We start from the raw sequence: 22,850 nt of genomic DNA, 5'->3' as shown, positions 1-22,850 counted from the left end.
AAGCCGGTCCTGTAAGGGGCCCTGGGGACCATTGGGCCCCTTACAGGTGTAATGCAAAAAAAAAAAAAGGAGGGGGGACAGCCGGGCCTGTAAGGGGCCCTGGGGACCTCTGTGCCCCTTACAGGTGTAATACAAAAAAAAAGAACTGGGAGGGGGACCGACCGGGCCTGTAAGGGGCCCTGGGGACCATCGGGACTCTTACAGGTGTATTGCAAAAAAAAATGTATTACCAAAAAAAAACGGGAGGGGGGGCCAGCCGGGCCCCTTACAGGTGTAATGCAAAAAATAAATAAATAAAAGAAACGGAGGGGGGCCGACCAGGCCTGTAAGGCTCCCTGGGGACCATCGGGCCCCTTACACGTGTAATGCCTGTACCCCCCCTGATGGCGGCCCTGCTGATCGGTATGCAACATCTGATGTGTTGAACCTGATCCCTCGTAATGTGTGCAATATCTGATGTGTGTGGAGAATTCAAAATCAGCAAGCTATTGTAGAAAGTGAATAGTGCTGCACTCTGAAGATCGTTACACCTTTGACATAATTTTGGATTGATCCCAAAAAAAATGTTTGGACTTATATGTTTCTAACATTATATATGCGTTTAATCGCAGGGTTTCTGGACACTACGGGCCAGATTCTCAAAGGCGTTACGACGGCGCAAAGCCATTTGCGCCGTCGTAAGTCCTCATCTGGCCCGGCCTATCTATGCGACTGATTCTTAGAATCAGTTACGCATAGATATCCCTTAGATCTGACAAGCGTAAGGCTCTTACGCTGTCAGATCTTAAATGCATTTTTTTCCCCGCCTTTAGGTGTCGCCGACGTCGTTTTCCCCGTCGCTTATGTAAATTAGCAATTTACGACGATTCCCGAACGTACGCGCGAACGACTCAGAGAATTTACGATGTTTACGTAAGCGTAAACTTGCCCCTGCTAATATGAGGGGCAAGTTTACGTAGGTCCGTCGTATGCCATGTTAAGTATGGCGTCGGGTCAGCGTCGGCTTGTTCTGTCGGTTACGTCGCTTTCCTAAGTCGTCCGCGAATACGACTTTACGTCAATGACGCCTACGTCGGCGTCATTGACATTTTCCGTCGAGAACTGGAGCATGCGCACTGGGCTATTTTAAGCCCGGCGCATGCGCAGTTCGATCGGCGCGGGGGCGCGCTTCATTTAAATACAAGCCGCCCCCTTTGAATTACGCGGCCTTACGCCGGCCCAATTACACTACGCCGACGCAAATTACAGAGCAAGTGCTTGGAGAATACGGCACTTGCTCCAGTAAGTTGCGGCGGCGTAGTGTAAATGGCTTACGCTACGCCGCCGCAGATTCTACAAGAATCTGGCCCTACATTGTTAACTTTAATAGATGTGACTGAAGGAAGACAGAACATTACTCTAAGAAAACTGTGAACGTGAGATGACTTACCTGCATTCAAAAAGAGACCGACCCTTCCTGCAATGTCCTGGGAATCACCTGATTTGGATTGAGAGCTGCAGGTCTGTAAGGAAATAAAAGTAATTCAACAGAAATTCTAGGCAAGTGTAATAAATGAAGGAACTTCAAATCGTATTCAAGAAACACCCCAGCTATGCAAAAGTCACAACATCCACTTCATGTTCCTCTGTGTTATCCCCACAAGGAAGAATGCGGGCGCACACAAGTTCTTTCATCACTCCAATGGTGAGACTTCCCTGCAATAGTTTGGATTTCCCCCTCCACATTGGTTTCAGTCTCTTGAAGCCATATTCCCCAATCACCTATTTATTCTACATTGTATCACTTCATGTTCCTCTATCTGTGTTATCCCCACAAAGGAAACAGTGGAGAATGCGGGCACACAAGGTTCTTTCATCACTCCAATGGTGAGAATTCCCTGGAATAGTTTGCATTTCCCCTCCACATTGGTTTCAGTCTCTTGAAGCCATATTCCCCAATCACCTATTTATACTACATTGTATCACTTCATGTTCCTCTATCTGTGTTATCCCCACAATGGAAACAGTGGAGAATGCGGGTACACAAGGTTCTTTCATCATTTCAATGGTGAGACTTCCCTGCAATAGTTTGCATTCCCCCTCCACATTGGTTTCAGTCTCTTGAAGCCATATTCCCCAATCACCTATTTACTCTACGTTGTATCACTTCATGTTCTTTTATCTGTGTTATGCCCACAATGGAAACAGTGGAGAATGCGGGCACCTTAGGTTCTTTCATCACTCCAATGGTGAGACTTCCCTGGAATAGTTTGCACTTCCCCTCCACATTGGTTTCAGTCTCTTGAAGCCATATTCCCCAATCACCTATTTATACTACATTGTATCACTTCATGTTCCTCTATCTGTGTTATCCCCACAATGGAAACAGTGGAGAATGCGGGCACACAAGGTTCTTTCATCATTTCAATGGTGAGACTTCCCTGCAATAGTTTGCATTCCCCCTCCACATTGGTTTCAGTCTCTTGAAGCCATATTCCCCAATCACCTATTTACTGTACGTTGTATCACTTCATGTTCTTTTATCTGTGTTATGCCCACAATGGAAACAGTGGAGAATGCGGGCACCTTAGGTTCTTTCATCACTCCAATGGTGAGACTTCCCTGGAATAGTTTGCATTTCCCCTCCACATTGGTTTCAGTCTTTTGAAGCCATATTCTAAATTACCTTAATTACTCTACAATATATCCTGACAGCATGAAACCATCAATTACCTTTGATAGGGTTGAACATGACTCCATCAATTGTCTTTGTTAGGGACGAGCTTGGGTTCAGCCCAAACCCAAACTCTTCCCTCATTAAAGTTATGGCTGCAGCAAATGGGCAGAACTGTGAATTGTGGTGTGTAAAGCACTACATAAATTGTTGCTGCTATTGAAATACCTGTTATAATAAATAAACCATTATGATCAGACCGCAATTTCCAGAAAACCTCTTTACATAGGGATCAGTGATAATGCTTGGACATTTAACCTAAAACACAATATGTACCTACTACAATGTACTGTACCTAAAAGCACATAAATGTGAATAAAGCCCAACAATGCCCACTTTAGCAGACCTCAGGTCTCAGTGAAATGAGCATGTAGACTTCCTTGTAATACCCACCACTCTTATGTGCAAGGACTCTGGTGGCCCCCAGTGGCAGCTTGCTCCATTGGTCAGGGGGGCCACAGACAGACATGACCAGACATCCCACCCATCACTCCAGCCTGCCACCCCACACTATTCCCCCCTCACTCGAGTCCACGACCTCACTCCATACTCACCCCCCCATTCGCCGGCTTGCCCTCTGGCCCACCAGACCAACCATCAGCCATGCAGGGAATGACTGTGGTGGCAACTTCCCCCTTTCGTCTCCTACGTGTCCTGGCTGTCGCTTCTCCTCCCGGCCAATCGGGTCTTCAAACTCCCAGCTAATGGGGTCTTAGGACTCCTAGCCAAGGGGGTCTCAGGACCCACTTCCTATTTGGCAGGGAGGAGAAGTAGGAACAAATTAGTGAATATTAATTTTCTAATGTAACACAACAGAGTGAGCTCAGGGTGCAGTGCTCTGTGCCCCAAGCCCACCCTTTTTTGAAGACTATTAGAGCCTTAGGCTGTAATCATGTGCTTAAAAAAATTTGAAATCCATGCGTCCGGTGCCCTGCATTTAGATTAGGGGCCAGATGCATGGATTGGGGGTGGGGGGGGTGGGGCCTGTGCGCTCCTACGGAGCAGTTGCCACTGGTGGCTTCTCTAGGAGACTCTAGGAGAGTTGTGTGTACATATGGCCAGGTCTCTGAGATCTAAGGTCTGGTCACCAAGAGGAAGATGGGATTTTATCATGAACCTTATTATCGGACCACCAAATTCATAAAAATGTTTTTCCTAATCTCCAACACTAGCACCCTCCGGCTAGTGGCAGCTCATCCAGAGCTAGAAGATGCCTGGAGGTTTGAGGGCCCTGACTGCTTCTTCAGGCACAGAAATCACAGAACATCCTCTATGTGTATGTTGAGTCTTACCAAGTTACAACTACCAACGCAGATCGCAACGTCCGCAAAGAGGTAGACGTTGTTAGAATTGGCAATCTGGAAGACTTTCATAGCAAACCGGGCTTCAAGTCCGGCTCCATTGTTGTTCACTGTTAGGAGGCCGGCACCTACGCCGCTAGCGGGGCACCTGGATACAGAAAACCTTTCATTAGTTTTCAGTTACTGTAATCTAAAGATGAGAACACAATACTGGTACATACTATTAGAGGTGAACATTATATGGGGTGTGTTCATTATATCATTATATTCTACTATATATTATAGGTGGACAATACATGGATTGCATTCATTATATTGTTCCCGTTACTCGGCATTGAAGGCTTCATTATACATTTTAATTGGTGGAATCTTTTAGGTAGATTCAGGTAGGGGCGCGCAACTATAAGACGGCGTAGCCTAGCGTGTTTACACTACGCCGCCTTAAGTCAGAGAGGCAAGTACTGTATTCTCAAAGTACTTGCCTCCTTACTTAGGGTGGCGTAGCGTAAATGCAGCGGGTGCAAGCGTGCCTAATTCAAATTCGGCTGAGGGGGCGTGTTTTATGTTAATATGCTTTGACCCGACGTGATTGACGTTTTTTTCTAACTGTGCATGCGCCGGGCGCCTACATTTCCCAGTGTGCATTGCGGCTAAGTACGCCGCACGGGCCTATTGATTTAGACGTGGACGTAAACGACATAAATCGCTATTCGCGGACGACTTACGCAAACGACGTAAACATTTTGAATCTCGAAGCGGGAACGGCGCCCATACTTTAACATTACTGTTCCACCTATGAGGTGGAATAACTTTAGGCCTGATAATGCCTTACGGAAACGGCGTAAATGTACTGCGGCGGCCGGGCGTACGTACGTGAATCGGCGTATCTACTATTTTACATATTCTACGCCGACCGCAATGGAAGTGCCACCTAGCGGCCAGCCTCAATATTGCAACCTAAGATAGGACGGCGCAAACCGTCGTATCTTAGATATGTTTAAGCGTATCTCTGTTTGAGAATACACTTAAACATAGGTCGGCGTAGATTCTGAGTTGGGTCGGCTTATCTACTGATAAGCCGGCCTAACTCTTACTGAATCTACCTATTTGTGCCATACACAAGAAATTAACCACTTGCTATCCGGGCCATTTCTGACACTTCACTCCTACATATAAAAATCTACCTTTTTTTGCTAGAAAATTACTGAGAACCCCCAAACATTATATATATAAATAGATAGATAGATAGATAGATAGATAGATAGATAGATAGATAGATAGATAGATAGATCTATCTATCTATATATATCTGCCTTCCGTTTGGAATCCCTCATGGTCCGGTATCCCATTGCGAGGATGGAATCTATATATGCCCATTAAGCTTGTGGTTGCGGTAAGCGGCTTTCCATCGGGTGGTGGTCTCATCACAGAAATTGATTATTCATGGTGGTGGTTTATATCCTGCTTGTGGGGTCTACAGTGATCCCCTTCACACCCATTTGGACTTGTTTATCATTGTTTTTTTCCACCAGAGCCTTTGCATATTCACTGTTTGAGGCACCTTTGACTTATTATTGAGTACTGGCCTTTGTGCTAGTCTTATTCATTGGCGCAATCTATATTTTATTTATGTAGAAGAATACGTTTTGGCCTAAACCGAGGAAATATATTTTTTTTTTTTAAAAATGGGATATTATTATAACAAAAAGTAAACATTTTAAATTTTTTTTCAAAATTTTCTGTATTTTTTTGTATATAGCGCAAAAAATAAAAACTGCAGAGGCGGTCAAATACCACCAAAAGAAAGCTCTATTTGTGGGGAAAAAAATAATAAAAATATAATTTGGGTACAGCGTTGTATGACCGCGCAATTGTCATTCAAAATGTGTTAGAGCTGAAAGCTGAAAATTGGTCTGGGCACGAAGGGGGTTTAAGTGCCCAGTAATGAAGTGGTTAATAATAAATAATAATAATAATAATAACATGTTTTTACTATTATTATTTATTATTATTAATTTGTTATGTTTAATTCGTTTAGATGCAGAATTCGTTTTTTGGGAAAATTTGTTACTTCGGATAAATTCGTATTCGTTATGTTCACTAACATTATTATTATTATTATTATTATTATTATTATTATTATTATTACTAACATCCAAATTTGAAAATAAATTCCAATACCTATAATTTAATAGTTAGTTATTATTAGTTAGCTATTCTTACAAATTTTCAGATTTTCTTTCTTACTTTCCTATTTTTGAATTTATTAAAGCGGGAGTTCACCCAATGATCTTTTTTTTTTCTCTTTTCCCCTTAGATTCATGCTCGTTCGGTCTAGGGGAATCGGCTAGTTGTTTTAAAATATGATCAGTACTTACCCGTTTTCGAGATGCATCTTCTCCGTCGCTTCCGGGTATGGGCTGCGGGAATGGGCGTTCCTTCTTGATTGACAGTCTTCCGAGAGGCTTCCGACGGTCGCATCCATCGCGTCACTAGTAGCCGAAAGAAGCCGAACGTCGGTGCGGCTCCATACTGCGCCTGCGCACCGACGTTCGGCTTCTTTCGGAAAATCGTGACGCGATGGATGCGACCATTGGAAGCCTCTCGGAAGACTGTCAATCAAAATAGGAACGCCCGCTCCCGCAGCCCATACCCGGAAGCGACGGAGAAGATGCATCTCGTAAACGGTAAGTACAGCTCATATTTTAAAACAACTAGCCGATTCCCCTAGACAAAACGAGCAGGAAGCTAAGGGGAAAATGTGTCATGTGCGGGTGAACCCCCGCTTTAATTTACGAATTTATGAATTGCGATCATAACGAATGACTCGAATTGCTAACCAGCGTTCTGTGTACTTACTCGTTCTGAAGAAGATAGTACTGGAGGGAGCTTGAATTGTCAGGAGAGGCATACAGATTCACGACTTTGAGATTATAGGCGTTGGCGGTCAGATCTGGTATGAACACTGAGATGTAGATGGTATCCTCCACATACAAGGGGGAAGATTCGGTGAGAGGGGTCACATATGTGTTATCTGTATAGGCCACCATGTAGACTGTATACGTTCCATTCGCTATAGAACTGGGTATTATTGTGATCCTGGAAAATAAACACACAACAAAAGATTACCCACTTGTAGACCCATGAATGAATCAGAACCGCCAAACATTATTTATTTTTAAAGCAGAGGCCTCTAGAGAATAAAATGGTGGTGTAACGGGAGTCACTTTTGGGCACAGATTGAGCCAGAAAATAATGAACACGCAGAATATGTCTTGGACTGCAGCCCACCTGTCTGTCTGTTGTGATGTAAATGAATCTAGGATAGCTTCTAAGGGTCTTTCATTGTGGCTTGTGCTAATTGACCCTGTATCGTGTGAAGGTCTATTGATGGTAATGTGTATTGTAAGTTAGCAGACAGCCTAAAGGTCAGGTATATGAGTCATCAGATGTAGTTAATTAGCTCATGTAAATTAGGTCAGGAGCCTGAGTCAGGATGTCTACTAAAAGATGTGTATTGGGGCTCGTTAGGAACCATTGTGTGATGTTGTGGGTGGAGTTGGGTGGATTTGTCAGTTAAAGCGACGCAGTGCCGAATCGTAAAAAATGGCCTGGTCAGGAAGGGGGGCACATACTTCTGGTCCTTTAAGTGGTTAAAAAAACATTTATCATATAAGAGATAGTCAGCTTGTATTTCTGAAAGATCAAAGTTATGTATTAATAATAATTACCCCAGTATTGGGTGCAGGGTCATATTAAGACTCGCATTCAAACGCAACGCGTAAGAGCAGGAAACATTCATGACAGCGTAATTTATTGTTTGGATTGGTTTCGTCTTGGCCAGCATATACAGCTGGTTTGTGTAGGTGACATGGGTCGCATTCATCTGTAGAGAGAAGAAGCACAAAACTCATTAGACAGGGAAATAAAACCTCCATACAGTAATCTGCACAAGAGTTCTTATGGTGCGCAGGATTGCCGCCGGAACAAAATGATATCTGAATGATGCCTCTAGCTGCAGGCATCATTCAGATATCACCGCACAAAGTCCAGGACGTCATATGACATCCACCCAGGATAGGAGATCCCCTTTGTGGACGTCATATGACGGTGTGCGGTATTGAAGTGGTTAAATATCGTGCCTGATGGGGTCTCCTTAGTCTGCCTGTAAAGTAGCGCATCTGTGTGATGTGTTTTACAGCCCCGCAGCAAATTGACATTTCTAAAGGAAAAAATGTCATTTAAAATTGCTTGCGGCTGTAATGCATTCCCGGGTCCCGGCAATATAGATAAAAAATCAATTAAAAAAACTGTGTGTGCCCCCCCCCCCTGCAGTCCATACCAGGCCCTATAGAGTCTTGTAAGGATATTACTGGGCATTCCACGCCAAAAATAAAAAATAAAAAATCAAGGGAAAAACGGCGTGGGTTCCACCCTAGTCCATACCAGGCACTTTGCGTCTGGTATGGATTTTAAGGGAAACTCCACGCTAAAATAAAAAAAATTGGCGTGAGGGTCCCCCCTAAATCCATACCAGACCCTTATCCGAGCATGCAGCATAGAGGACAGAATGGGGGGGGCAAGCGAGTGCCCCCCTGAACCATACCAGGCAACATGCCCTCAACATGGGGAGGGTGCTTTGGGGGTCCCCCCCAAAGCAACTTGTCCCCATGTTGATGAGGACAAGGGCCTCATCCCCACAACCCTTGCCCAGTGGTTGTAGGATTCTGTGGGCCGGGGGCTTATCGGAATCTGGATACCCCTTTAACAAGGGGGCACCCAGATCCCGCCTCCCTCATGTGAATGGGTATGGGTTACATTGTACCCCTACCCATTCACCAAAAAAAGTATCAAAAAGTAAAAACCACAAAAGACAGTTTTTGACAATTCCTTTATTAAAAAATAAAAAAATGTCCCGCAATGTCAATCCATCTTCTTGAAGAAGGACGGACATCGCTGGACACTTTTTTTGGTTCACACAGCAAGTTATTGTTATAAAAAGTGTTTGGGAGCAGTGATTTTAATAATGCTAAAAGTGAAACAATAAAAGTGAAATATTCCTTTACATTTTGTACCTAGGGGGTGTGTATAGTATGCCTGTAAAGCAGCGCTTGTTTCACCGTGCTTAGAACTGTCCCTGCACAAAGTATCATTTCTGAAGGATAAAAAGTCATTTTAAATCACTGCTCCCGAAAAAACTTATGTTTTTAAAACTTTTTTGCATTGATACATGTCCCTTGGGGCAGGACCCGGGTCCCCCAAACACTTTTTAGGACAATTACTTGCATATTAGCCTTTAAAATTAGCACTTTAGATTTCAAACGTTCGAGTCCCATAGACTTTAACCACTTGAATACTGGCCGCATGTAAAATGACGGCTTCACAGTGGCTCTGGAAACTCAACAGGACGTCAATTGACGTCCTGGATTCCTCCGGCCACTGGGGGGCGCGCGAGCGCGCCCGGCGCGTCCCTGAGATGCCGATGCGCGTGCCTGGCGCTCGCGATGTCCGCCAGGCACCCACGATCAGCAGTGACAGAGCAGGAACGTGGAGCTCTGTGTGTAAACACAGAGCTCCACGTCCTGTCAGGGGAGAGAGGAGACCGATCTGTGTCTCTTGTACATAGGGACACATATCGGTTACCTCCCCCAGTCACCCCCTCCCCCCACAGTTAGAACACACCCAGGCTACACATTTAACCCCTTCCTCACCCCCTACTGTTAACCCCTTCAATGCCAGTCACATTTATACAGTAATTAGTGCATATTTATAGCACTGATCGCAGTATAAATGTGAATGGCGCCAAAAATGTGCCAAAAGTGTCCGCCATAATGTCGCAGTCCCAATAAAAAAAATCGCAGATCGCCGCCATTACTAGAAAAAAAAAAAAAAAAAAAAAAAAAAAATAATAATAATAATAATAATTCTGTCCCATATTTTGTAAGCGCTTATTGCGATTTTTTTTTTTTTTATTATTTTTTTTTTTTTTACCAAAAATATGTAGAATACGTATCGACCTAAACTGAGAAAAAAAATTTTGGAAAAAAAAAATGTGGCTATTTATTATATCAACAAGTAAAAAATATTGTATTTTTTTTCAAAATTGTTGCTTTTTTGGTTTTATAGCGCAAAAAATAAAAACCGCAGAGGTGATCAAATACCACCAAAAGAAAGCTCTATTTGTGGGGAAAAAAGGACGCCAATTTTGTTTGGGAGCCACGTCGCACGACCGCACAATTGTCAGTTAAAGCGACGCAGTGCCGGAAGCTGAAATTTCACCTGGTCAGGAGGGGGTATATGTGCCCGGTATGGAAGTGGTTAACAGGGTTCTAAAGTTCACACAAACTTTTGGTGTGTTCGGAGGTTCTGGTGCGAACCAAACGGGGGGGTGTTCGGCTCATCCCTAGTTGTAAATATACCGGGGCATTTTTTTTTATTAATACTTTGAATACATTAGGGTAAAACAGACTCTTTTGCCGCGTACACACGATCAGAATTACCGTCTAAAAAAAACCTTGGATGGTTTTTCCGACGGAATTCCGCTCAAGCTTGGCTTGCATACACACGTTCACACACACGTTCTCTGAACTTTCGACCGTCAAGAACGCCGGTGACGTACAACACTGCGACGAGCAGAGAAAATTAAGTTCAATGCTTCCGAGCATGCGTCGAATTGTTTCCGAGAATGCGTCAGAATTGCTACAGACAATCAGAATTTCCGATCTGATTTTTTTTCCGTCTGAAAAATTCAGAACCAGCTCTCAAACTTTTGCTGGCGGAAATTCCGACAGCAAAAGTCCATTGGAGCCTACACACGGTCGGAATTTCCGACCAAAGGCTCACATCGAACAAATTCCGATTGTTTGTACGCGGCATCAGGGTATAGTGCTAGTTTAATGTGTTCTGCCAAGCCTGGGGTAATGGGGCAACATATATTTAAAAAAAATATGCAGAGGGTCAAATAATCTTCTGGGGACAAAGATAAAAACATGACAAGGGTTCTAAACCGTCTCTATTCCATTCAAAATCTAAATGAATTTTTTTTGTCTATACAGACTTTATTGTGTCTGTTTTTACTTCTCTTGTATAACAAACAGTCAAACGCGTCAGCGCACTTACCACAGCTTCAGTGTTACAGTCAGAGGTTATCAATGGACGATGAAGGGTCATCTCCGATATTCCATTCACAACCTCCCTTGCTGCCCAACAATTGGAGGTGGTGCTGTTCAGCCTCACATTGGACGTATTATAACCGTGTGCTTCCAACCAACATTTTGACACTTGGATATTGAAATTTGCTCCATTACATGTAAAATTTGAAGATGGAAGACTTCCTGGAAAAAAGAGTAAATTCATTCAGTATTTCTGAGATGAGAAGGTGACGTGATTGATGTACATTATACTCTATAGAGGTTTTCTATATATACCCACTTTAAGGTGGCAAGAGTGACCAGGGACTGGGGAGAAAGTTATAGTAAAATCAAAGAGTTAAAGGCCAATTAAACTTCCAGTTTGACTGTTGGTGGTCAATGTAGCCCCCCCCCCCTTACATTGATGATCAGTGTAGTATCCCCTTACATTGATGATCAGTGTAGTGTCCCCTTACATTGATGATCAGTGTAGTGTCCCCCTTACTTTGATGATCAGTGTAGTGTCCCCTTACATTGATGATCAGTGTAGTGTCCCCTTACATTGATGATCAGTGTAGTGTCCCCTTACATTGATGATCAGTGTAGTGTCCCCCTTGCATTGGTGATCAGTGTAGTGTCCCCCTTACATTGATGATCAGTGTAGTGTCCCCCTTACATTGATGATCAGTGTAGTGTCCCCTTACATTGATGATCAGTGTAGTGTCCCCTTACATTGATGATCAGTGTAGTGTCCCCTTACATTGATGATCAGTGTAGTGTCCCCCTTACATTGATGATCAGTGTAGTGCCCCCTTGCATTGGTGATCAGTGTAGTGTCCCCCTTACATTGATGATCAGTGTAGTGTCCCCCTTACATTGATGATCAGTGTAGTGTCCCCCTTACATTGATGATCAGTGTAGTGTCCCCCTTACATTGATGATCAGTGTAGTGTCCCCCTTACATTGATGATCAGTGTAGTGTCCCCTTACATTGATGATCAGTGTAGTGTCCCCCTTACATTGATGATCAGTGTAGTGCCCCCTTGCATTGGTGATCAGTGTAGTGTCCCCCTTACATTGATGATCAGTGTAGTGTCCCCCTTACATTGATGATCAGTGTAGTGTCCCCCTTACATTGATGATCAGTGTAGTGTCCCCCTTACATTGATGATCAGTGTAGTGTCCCCTTACATTGATGATCAGTGTAGTTTCCCCTTACATTGATGATCAGTGTAGTGTCCCCTTACATTGATGATCAGTGTAGTGTCCCCCTTACATTGATGATCAGTGTAGTGTCCCCTTACATTGATGATCAGTGTAGTGCCCCCTTACATTGATGATCAGTGTAGTGTCCCCCTTACATTGATGATCAGTGTAGTGTCCCCCTTACATTGATGATCAGTGTAGTGTCCCCCTTACATTGATGATCAGTGTAGTGTCCCCCTTACATTGATGATCAGTGTAGTGTCCCCCTTACATTGATGATCAGTGTAGTGTCCCCCTTACATTGATGATCAGTGTAGTGTCCCCCTTACATTGATGATCAGTGTAGTGTCCCCCTTACATTGATGATCAGTGTAGTGTCCCCCTTACATTGATGATCAGTGTAGTGTCCCCCTTACATTGATGATCAGTGTAGTGTCCCCCTTACATTGATGATCAGTGTAGTGTCCCCCTTACATTGATGATCAGTGTAGTGCCCCCTTACATTGATGATCAGTGTAGTGTCCCCTTACATTGATGATTAGTGTAGTGTCCCTTACATTGATGATCAGTGTAGTGTCCCCCTTACATTGATGATCAGTGTAGAGTCCCCTTACATTGATGATCAGTGTAGTGTCCCCTTACATTGATGATCAGTGTAGTGTCCCCCTTACATTGATGATCAGTGTAGTGTCCCCCTTACATTGATGATCAGTGTAGTGTCCCCCTTACATTGATGATCAGTGTAGTGTCCCCTTACATTGATGATCAGTGTAGTGTCCCCTTACATTGATGATCAGTGTAGTGTCCCCTTACATTGATGATCAGTGTAGTGTCCCCCTTACATTGATGATCGGTGTAGTGTCCCCTTACATTGATGATCAGTGTAGTGTCCCCCTTACATTGATGATCAGTGTAGTGTCCCCCTTACATTGATGATCAGTGTAGAGTCCCCCTTACATTGATGATCAGTGTAGTGCCCCCTTACATTGATGGCCAGTGTAGTGCCCCCTTACATTGATGATCAGTGTAGTGTCCCCTTACATTGATGATCAGTGTAGTATCCCCTTACATTGATGATCAGTGTAGTGTCCCCTTACATTGATGATCAGTGTAGTGTCCCCTTACATTGATGATCAGTGTAGTGTCCCCTTACATTGATGATCAGTGTAGTGTCCCCTTACATTGATGATCAGTGTAGTATCCCCTTACATTGATGATCAGTGTAGTGTCCCCTTATATTGTTGCTCAGTGTAGTGCCCCTGTTGATTATTGGTCAGTGTTGTCCCCCCTCAGGTATGTAGTCAGTGCGGTGCCCCCTTTTTTTGATGGTTGGTGTAGTGCCCTCTTACATTGGTGGTCAGTACATTGTATTATAGCATACCATACCTGCATTTTTATAGAGAGTTGTATTGCACTGGCAGGCAGTACTATTGTTACAATACTCATCATTAGCACAGGTCTCAGTTCCGCAGGATGCAGATGCAGCGACTGTAGAAACAGAAAACATAGACATTAAAATACAACTAAAGGCTCCTGCATAACAGTCTAAACAGGTCATAAATCAAGTTGCAATATCATGCAGAACCCTCATAAACTAAAATAAAACTTTCTTCACCTTCCCTGAGTGAGCTAAATCCTTTGTGTCTCACACTCTCCCCCTCCCAGGCACTGCAGCTCACAGTGGGAGGGATTGAGAGACAGAGGCAGTGCTGCCAATCCAGAAAGCAGGGGGCAGGGCTGGGTGTGGCCAGGTGTCAGATTGACAAGCTACAGGCTTGTGAACCACCAGTGACAATCCTGGTAGCCACACCCCCTGCAACATATTCTCCTCCCACCGTAGTGCAATCAGGCACAGCCTACATGAGAGTGACAACTCTGCTCTGAACTCAGGAGCAGTGCAGCATTGTCACCCATCACAGGAAGGGGCAGAGCTTCACTGTCAGGATCTAAAATAGTTTTTGGGACTTAAAAGGGAGAACTTAAAAAAAAAAAAAAACTGTAAAAACACATGCATTTACAATACAGTGCAGCATATTTTAATTGGAGGTCATAGCCTTCAAACTATTTATCTGGAATATTCTGTATTCCTAGTTAAAATGTATGTAAAGTAAATCCTAATGCCGCCTACACACGCTCATAATTTCCGACAACAAATGTTCGATGGGAGCCTGTTGTCGGAAATTCCGACCGTGTGTAGGCTCCATCGGACATTTGCTGTCGGAATTTCCGACAAGAAAAATTTGAGAGCTGGTTCTCAACTTTTCCAACAACGAATGGTCTCTCTCTCTCTCCCCTGACGGTACCCTCCAATCTCTAGGAAGGTCTCTCTCTCTATCTTTCTCTCTCTCCCCTGAAGGCACCCTCCAATCTCTAGGAACAGTCTCTCTCTCTATCTTTCTCTCTCTCCCCTGATGGTACCCTCCAATCTCTAGGAACAGTCTCTCTCTTTCTCTCTCTCTCTCCCCTGATGGCACCCTCCAATCTCTAAGAACAGTCTCTCTCTTTCTCTCTCTCTCTCCCCTGACGGTACCCTCCAATCTCTAGGAAGGTCTCTCTCTCTATCTTTCTCTCTCTCCCCTGATGGTACCCTCCAATCTCTAGGAACAGTCTCTCTCTTTCTTTCTCTCTCTCCCCTGACGGTACCCTCCAATCTCTAGGAAGGTCTCTCTCTCTATCTTTCTCTCTCTCCCCTGATGGTACCCTCCAATCTCTAGGAACAGTCTCTCTCTTTCTCTCTCTCTCTCCCCTGATGGCACCCTCCAATCTCTAAGAACAGTCTCTCTCTTTCTCTCTCTCTCTCCCCTGATGGTACCCTCCAATCTCTAGGAACAGTCTCTCTCTTTCTCTCTTTCCCCTGACGGTACCCTCCAATCTCCAAGAACAGTCTCTCTCTTTCTCTCTCCCCTGACGGTACCCTCCAATTTCTAGGAATGTCTCTCTCTATCTTTTTCTCTCTCTCTCCCCTGATGGTACCCTCCAATCTCTAGGAACAGTCTCTCTCTTTCTCCCTCTTCCCTGACGGTATCCTCCAATCTCTAGGAACAGTCTCTCTCTTTCTCTCTCTCTCCCCTGATGGTACCCTCCAATCTCTAGGAATGTCTCTCTCTCTCTATCTTTTTCTCTCTCTCTCCCCTGATGGTACCCTCCAATCTCTAGGAACAGTCTCTCTCTTTCTCCCTCTTCCCTGATAGTGCCCTCCAATCTCTAGGAATGGTCTCTCTCTGTTTCTATCTCTCTCTCTCTCTCCCCTGACGGTACCCTCCAATCTCTAGGAACGGTCTCTCTCTTTCTCTCTCCCCTGATGGTACCCTCCAATCTCTAAGAACAGTCTCTCTCTTTCTCTCTCTCTCCCCTGACGGTACCCTCCAATCTCTAGGAAGGTCTCTCTCTCTATCTTTCTCTCTCTCTCTCCCCTGATGGTACCCTCCAATCTCTAGGAACAGTCTCTCTCTTTCTCTCTCTCCCCTGACGGTACCCTCCAATCTCTAAGAACAGTCTCTCTCTTTCTCTCTCTCCCCTGACGGTACCCTCCAATCTCTAGGAAGGTCTCTCTCTCTATCTTTCTCTCTCTCTCTCTCCCCTGATGGTACCCTCCAATCTCTAGGAACAGTCTCTCTCTTTCTCTCTCTCTCTCCCCTGATGGTACCCTCCAATCTCTAAGAACAGTCTCTCTCTTTCTCTCTCTCTCTCCCCTGATGGTACCCTCCAATCTCTAGGAACAGTCTCTCTCTTTCTCTCTTTCCCCTGACGGTACCCTCCAATCTCCAAGAACAGTCTCTCTCTTTCTCTCTCTCTCCCCTGATGGTACCCTCCAATCTCTAGGAATGTCTCTCTCTCTATATCTTTTTCTCTCTCTCTCCCCTGATGGTACCCTCCAATCTCTAGGAACAGTCTCTCTCTTTCTCCCTCTTCCCTGATAGTGCCCTCCAATCTCTAGGAATGGTCTCTCTCTGTTTCTATCTCTCTCTCTCTCTCCCCTGACGGTACCCTCCAATCTCTAGGAACGGTCTCTCTCTTTCTCTCTCCCCTGATGGTACCCTCCAATCTCTAAGAACAGTCTCTCTCTTTCTCTCTCTCTCCCCTGACGGTACCCTCCAATCTCTAGGAAGGTCTCTCTCTCTATCTTTCTCTCTCTCTCTCCCCTGATGGTACCCTCCAATCTCTAGGAACAGTCTCTCTCTTTCTCTCTCTCCCCTGACGGTACCCTCCAATCTCTAAGAACAGTCTCTCTCTTTCTCTCTCTCCCCTGACGGTACCCTCCAATCTCTAGGAAGGTCTCTCTCTCTATCTTTCTCTCTCTCTCTCCCCTGATGGTACCCTCCAATCTCTAGGAACAGTCTCTCTCTTTCTCTCTCTCTCCCCTGATGGTACCCTCCAATCTCTAAGAACAGTCTCTCTCTTTCTCTCTCTCTCTCTCCCCTGATGGTACCCTCCAATCTCTAGGAACAGTCTCTCTCTTTCTCTCTCTCCCCTGACGGTACCCTCCAATCTCTAAGAACAGTCTCTCTCTTTCTCTCTCTCCCCTGACGGTACCCTCCAATCTCTAGGAACAGTCTCTCTCTTTCTCTCTCTTCCCTGATGGTACCTTCCAATCTCTAGGAATGGTCTCTCTCTCTTTCTCTCTCTCTCTCCCCCCTGATGGTACCCTCCAATCTCAAGGAATGATCGCTATCTCTCTCTCTCTCTCTCTCCCCTGATGGTGCCCTCCAATCTCTAGGAACGATCGATGTCTCTGTATTACAGATGTGATATTAGAAGATAAAAAGGAGACAAACGTCACTCACCCGCCATGACAGCACACAGTACAGAGAGCAGCAGTGTTGTCTTCATGGTGATCAGGGACCCTAGAAAATATATTCTATATGAGCAACTAATTACAATCAAACAAGAAAGAAAAAAAAATCTACAGAGTTTTGGTGTAGTATATTTTAACATCCAACGACACGGTTCAAGAAGTATACTCACACAACAATTACTATAGACACGCTCCAGGCACTCTGAGTGAATGAAAGCTAAGCAAACTTTTATGAAGAAATTACAGTAAGCAGGACATCCAGGTAATCCCCATCTACACCAGGAAACCACCATGCACCACTCAGCTCTGCTCTCCAGGCGCAGTCCCCTTCGCTTATCCAGAATCAGTGCCCAAAACCAATGTCTTCCCCCTTAGCTCATCTACTGTTCCAAAGTAAGCAATCCTGACTGTCAGCCTTGGGTTGTAAATGGACAACAAAATTCTATAATAAATGACAAACAGGGCCGATCCTAGGGTTACAGATGCCTGGGTTATTGCTGGCGCCCCACATGGGCTTGGTCATCTTACTAACCCCTCCCGTTTACAAACTTTTCAAACACAGAGATACACCCCTAAGAAGTCTTCATTTGTGTCCCCCACCAGAGTCCCCCCAGCAGGTGTCCCCCATCAGAGCCCCCCATAGCAGGTATCCCCCATCAGAGCCCCCCATAGCAGGTGTCCCCCATCAGAGCCCCCCACAGCAGGTGTCCCCCATCAGAGCCCCCCCACAGCAGGTGTCCCCCATTAATGCCCCCCCCACAGCAGTTGTCCCCCATCAGAGCCCCCCACATCAGGTGTCTCCATAGATCAGTACCTGTCCAATAGATCCCTGTAGCTCGGGCGCGCTGGGAGCAGAAGCACATTACAGGGGGCGGGGCATACGTGGCATCTTTGGTTACTAGAAGGGTGGCACTCGGAGAGCATTTCTGGTAGTGCACAGGATGATTGGCAGCAGCTCCGGCCAACCCAGAAGCCTCTCATCACACCGCCTATGGGAGAAGAGCCGACACACGCAGAGGGGGCGGGGCAGACAGGAGACTGCTCCACGCACACCGGACAGAATTAATTAGTGGAGCCTAGTGCCGAAACGTGTTCCGGTACTAGGCTCCGCTGCGGTACCCAGCCCGGATTCCGGGGACAGCGGGAGGTATGCGCTCTTGTCAGTTGCCAGCGGAGAGAGCAAGCGGGGTGGGGAACCGCAGCACCCGCCACATGCGCTCCGCCTCTGAACACAGACAAGGAGGAGGGAGGGGAGCACTTTGGAGCTTCGGAACCCCCACCTCTGTGGCGCCTGGGTCCGGAGCACCCCGTGCACCCTGCCTAGGATCGGCACACAAATGTGGTGTGGAAATGTCCGGGGTCTTCAAGAGGCTTCCGACAACTTGATGTTCTTCCAACAAATTCGTTACCTTTAGGAAAGACAGTTGGGTAGAGGTGGAGATTGTGTGTACAATTACCGATCACTCAGCTACTTATATACTCATCAGTCCATATGGAATGCCCTTCATCTATCTTGTGAAGAAAGCAGAAGTTCAGGTGACAATAAAGTAAAAGGGCCTCACCCAGGCAGGTCTTAGCCCTGAGCTATCACTGTTTGACTTTAAAGCAATTCCTACTGACCGATGGATTTTTCTGGAAGAATTTATTATTTATAGCTGACATGAAATGCCACCTAAGTTCACTTACAATATTATCTTTTAAATTTTAAATGCTTGTTTTATGCCACGTACACACAATCGGAAATTCCAACAAGAAAACCGTGGATTTTTTTCCGATGGAATTTTGGCTCAAACTTGTGTCGCCTACACACGGTCACACACAATTCCGACAGTCAAGAACGTGGTGACGTACAACACTACGACGAGCCGAGAAAAATTAAGTTCAATGTTTCCTGAGCATGCGTCGTCTTGATTCCAAGTGCATCGGAATTGCATACAGGCGATCGGAATTTGCGACAAGAACTTTTCTTGTCGGAAAAATTAAGAACCAGCTCTCAAATTTTTGCTGTCGGAAATTCTAACAAAAAAAGTCAAATGGAGCCTACACACAGTCTGAATTTCCGACCAAAAGCTCACATTGAACTTTTCTTGCCGGAAATTCCGACCGTGTGTACGCGGCATAAAACCCAACTCTAACTCCAGACAGTTCTTCTTTTCCATTTTGGACATTCAGCTTCCAAAATCTATTAACCACAGACTATAAAGACAATAAACCTTAGGAGGGAACTCTTATTTGTTACTTGTCGGTCTTTGGGGTCAGGTTTTTGAGGTAAGGTCAACAGTCTTCATCTTGGATTGACACCAGTGAGGGACACAGACTTTCATGGTCTGGGATCAGTCTCAGAGGCCAGAAGAGAGGGTCACCCAGTAGTCAGCTGGATGAATACAAAAGCAGATCCCCCTAACGATAACATGGGCTCAACTGAGGTGCGGGGTCTAAGCACTAGCTATTTCTAATATGACATATACAGGGTTCCCAGAGTCTGTGTGTCTTGGGGGGACATGGACCTGAATCCAAAGTAACACCACCTCAAGGGTCCCCAGGCTTTCAGCTCGCAAAGAGCACTATTCCTCCAAATGCCAGGGCCCATAATCGCAAGTCAAGAGGCTAGCATTCAGTCCCCTCCAAAAGCCTCTGTCCCGGGTGAGTCTGTCCCAGTGATAGACCTCCATATACCTACTTCTAGGCAACCTAAAAAAAACAACGAGCACCCCTAAAAATATCCCATTTGATAAGCTATTTTACAGGCATTGCATAATAACATCAATCTAGTTGGATACCTTGATGTGTGCATACTTACTCTATTCACTTAATAAGTGCAGTGGAACCTTGGATTGCGAGTATCGCGCCAGGCGATGACGTCATCGCGCGAGCGCCGTATGCGTTCCAGCACGGAACAATCCCCCTCTCTTATCCATAACCGGGCTCAGTGACCAAAACCAAATCCTTCCCCCCTTAGCTCATCCATTGTTCCAAAGTCAGCGACTCAGAGAGCAATAAAGCCAAAGAATTATCATGATAACCAGCCAACTAACATTCTCAAAACCAAAAGCCACCAATGGCAGCCTTCATCATTCTATCATTACATTCCCTCCCTTTAAAATAAATTGTACAATCAAATGTGTAAGGTGTATGGCGAGCTTTAGAAAATGATCAGTTATTCTGATTGTCTGCTATGAGTTGAAAAATGAAGAAAGGTAATAGCGCTCTCTGCAGGGACAACCCAATCCAAACACCAGATCCACTTACAGGTGTCCCAACACACTCCAATGCAACAGTAGTAAGTAGAGCCGGCTCTTCTTACTACAATGAGTTGTAAATGACTTAGGGCCATATTCTGAGTATAGTTACGATGGAGTATCTCAGGATACTCCATCGTATCTCTCTTTTTTGGCCCGCGTATCTATGCGAGTGATTCTTAGAATCATTTTCGCATAGATACGCTTAAGATCCTACATGTGTAAGTCACTTACACTGTCAGATCTTAAATGTAATTACTCCGCCGGCCGCTAGGTGGCGTTTACGTTCAGGTCTCATTTGTTTATGCAAATGAGCCCGATACGCTGATTCCCGAACTAATTCGCGCAGCGTAACCGTCGCTTACGTCGTTTGCGTAAGCGTAAACTTACCCCTTAAGTTTACGCAAGTCCCACGTAGGCCATGTTAAATATGGCGTCGGGTCCGCGCCGTGTTTTCCCGTCGGGTACGTCGTTTTACTAAGTCGTTCTTGAATACGACTTTACGTCAATGACGCACACGTCGGCGTCATTGACGTTTTACGCCGAGAACTGGAGCATGCGCACTGGGCTATTTTAAGCCCGGCGCATGCGCAGTTCGTTAGAATCGGGGGCGCGCTTAATTTAAATACAAGCCGCCCCCTTGGATATACGCGTGGATACGCCGGGCCATTTACACTCCGCCGCCCCAAACTACGGAGCAAGTGTTTGGGGAATACAGCACTTGCTCCTGTAGGTTGGGGCGGCGGAGTGTAAATGGCTTACGCGCCGCCCGCCTAGAATCTTAGAGAATATGGCCCTTAGTAATCAAAGTTTTATACTCACCGACAAATGTGATGTGGAAATGTTCCGGGTCTACAAGAGGCTTCCAACAACTCGATGTTCTTCCAACAACTCGATGTTCTTCCAACAAATTAGCCGTCAGTTGAGTTTTGCTACCTTGGGTAGAGGTGGAGGTTGTGTGTACAATTATCGATCACCCAGCTACTTATATACTCATCGGCCCTGATGGAATTCTCTTCATCTATCTTGCAAAGAAAGTTGAAGGTGAAGGCCAGGCGACATTAAAGTGCATGGGCCTCACCCAGGGAGGACTTAGCCCCAAGCTGTCCCAGTTAAACTTTAAAGCAATTCTTACTGACTGATGTATTTTTCTGGATGCATTTAATATTTATAGCTGGTATGAAAAGTCAGCTAGTTCTATTAGAACCTTATGTATCAACTTTTTAAATACTCTGGACAGTTTTCTGTTTTCACAGAGAGCAAGGCGCACATTACGCCGCCGTAGAGCAAACACCGTACGCCACGCCAACGTAGCGTAATGTAGAGGCAAGCATTGCATTCAGCAAGCCGGTGCTCCCAACGCTGCGCCAGAGTGGCGTAGGTTTCGAAGGTGCACGCCGGCGTAGGTGGAAGTGGGCATGATGGGCCAAACAGCAGACAGGTACATATCACGAACTGCGCATGCGCCGTGACGTGAACGCATACACATGCCATGAACATAACGTACGCCCAGCCAGACACACGTCCAACGCACAATACGCCGGCTTGTGTTCCCTGGTGCAGACCTGTGCATGTCTGTTGCCGGGTTGCACGTCATTTATGGGGAATAACTTATTGCTTATCTCACGTAGCATGCGCCGGGCGCACTTATGTTCGTGAATCGCCGTATTTTCCTCATTTGCATATTTGAATGGCTAATCAATGGGAGCGGCACCAAGCGCCCAGCCCATATGTCCGCTGGCGGGGTGTAGCCTGTTTTTAGGCGCATGTTGGTTCATGGGTCTGCCGCACACATACGCCGGCACACATTGGCACTTACATTGGCGTAACGTGTTATACGTCGGCGTAAGTGCTTTGTGAATCTGTGTCCAAACTCTGTTAATGACTGTCTATAAAGGCAATAAACCTTAGGAAGCAAATTCTTGTATTTGTAACTTTTGGGTCTTTACAAAATAAGAGATCAGGCTTTTGAGGTACCAAACCCCCAACAAAATGCATAAAAACACATTTTATTGTATCACAAATAGATTTAAAGTCACATAAGATCATATAGGAAGGACTAACTAAACTGAGCTTGCTGGACCTCCATATACTGCATCCCACATACCATCTATGTAAGACGATTACATTTACTATTATAGGCAAATGATTGTTTGCCAGCCAATTGCAGCACTGATAAGACCATAAAACCTCCCACTGGGGGCATACAGGGGCACCAACAGAAAGAGCCTATCATCTACTAGGACCCCCAGGTCCTTTTCCATCCTATTTCCCCCCCAGAGGTTCTCCCCCAGTGTAAAGATTACTGTATATATCCAAGTATAAGCCGACCCGAATATAAGCCGAGGCACCTAATTTTACCACAAAAAAATGGAAAAATTAGTATAAGCCTAGGGTGTCCATCTGCATGCCTCACTGTGCCTCACTGTGTCTATGTGCATGCCTCACTGTGCCCATGCCTCACTG

The 22,850-nt window shown here is 45.3% G+C and overlaps 1 protein-coding gene across 1 annotated transcript in view; it reads right to left on the bottom strand.

Moving 5' to 3' along the window:
* LOC120915748 (uromodulin-like) overlaps window positions 1-22,850 on the bottom strand; it is a 52,291-nt gene that overhangs the window by 4,113 nt on the left and 25,328 nt on the right. The window contains exons 3-8 of the mRNA XM_040326520.1: window positions 13,737-13,838; window positions 11,134-11,348; window positions 7,746-7,900; window positions 6,874-7,113; window positions 4,006-4,162; window positions 1,430-1,502 (exon numbers count right to left, since the gene is read on the bottom strand). Coding sequence (XP_040182454.1) covers window positions 1,430-1,502; window positions 4,006-4,162; window positions 6,874-7,113; window positions 7,746-7,900; window positions 11,134-11,348; window positions 13,737-13,838 — 942 coding nt within the window. The remainder of the gene's footprint in view (window positions 1-1,429; window positions 1,503-4,005; window positions 4,163-6,873; window positions 7,114-7,745; window positions 7,901-11,133; window positions 11,349-13,736; window positions 13,839-22,850) is intronic.

The sequence above is a fragment of the Rana temporaria genome, chromosome 10 (genome assembly GCF_905171775.1).
Source record: "Rana temporaria chromosome 10, aRanTem1.1, whole genome shotgun sequence".
NCBI lineage: Eukaryota > Metazoa > Chordata > Amphibia > Anura > Ranidae > Rana > Rana temporaria.
This window is presented reverse-complemented; position numbering and strand designations above follow the sequence as displayed.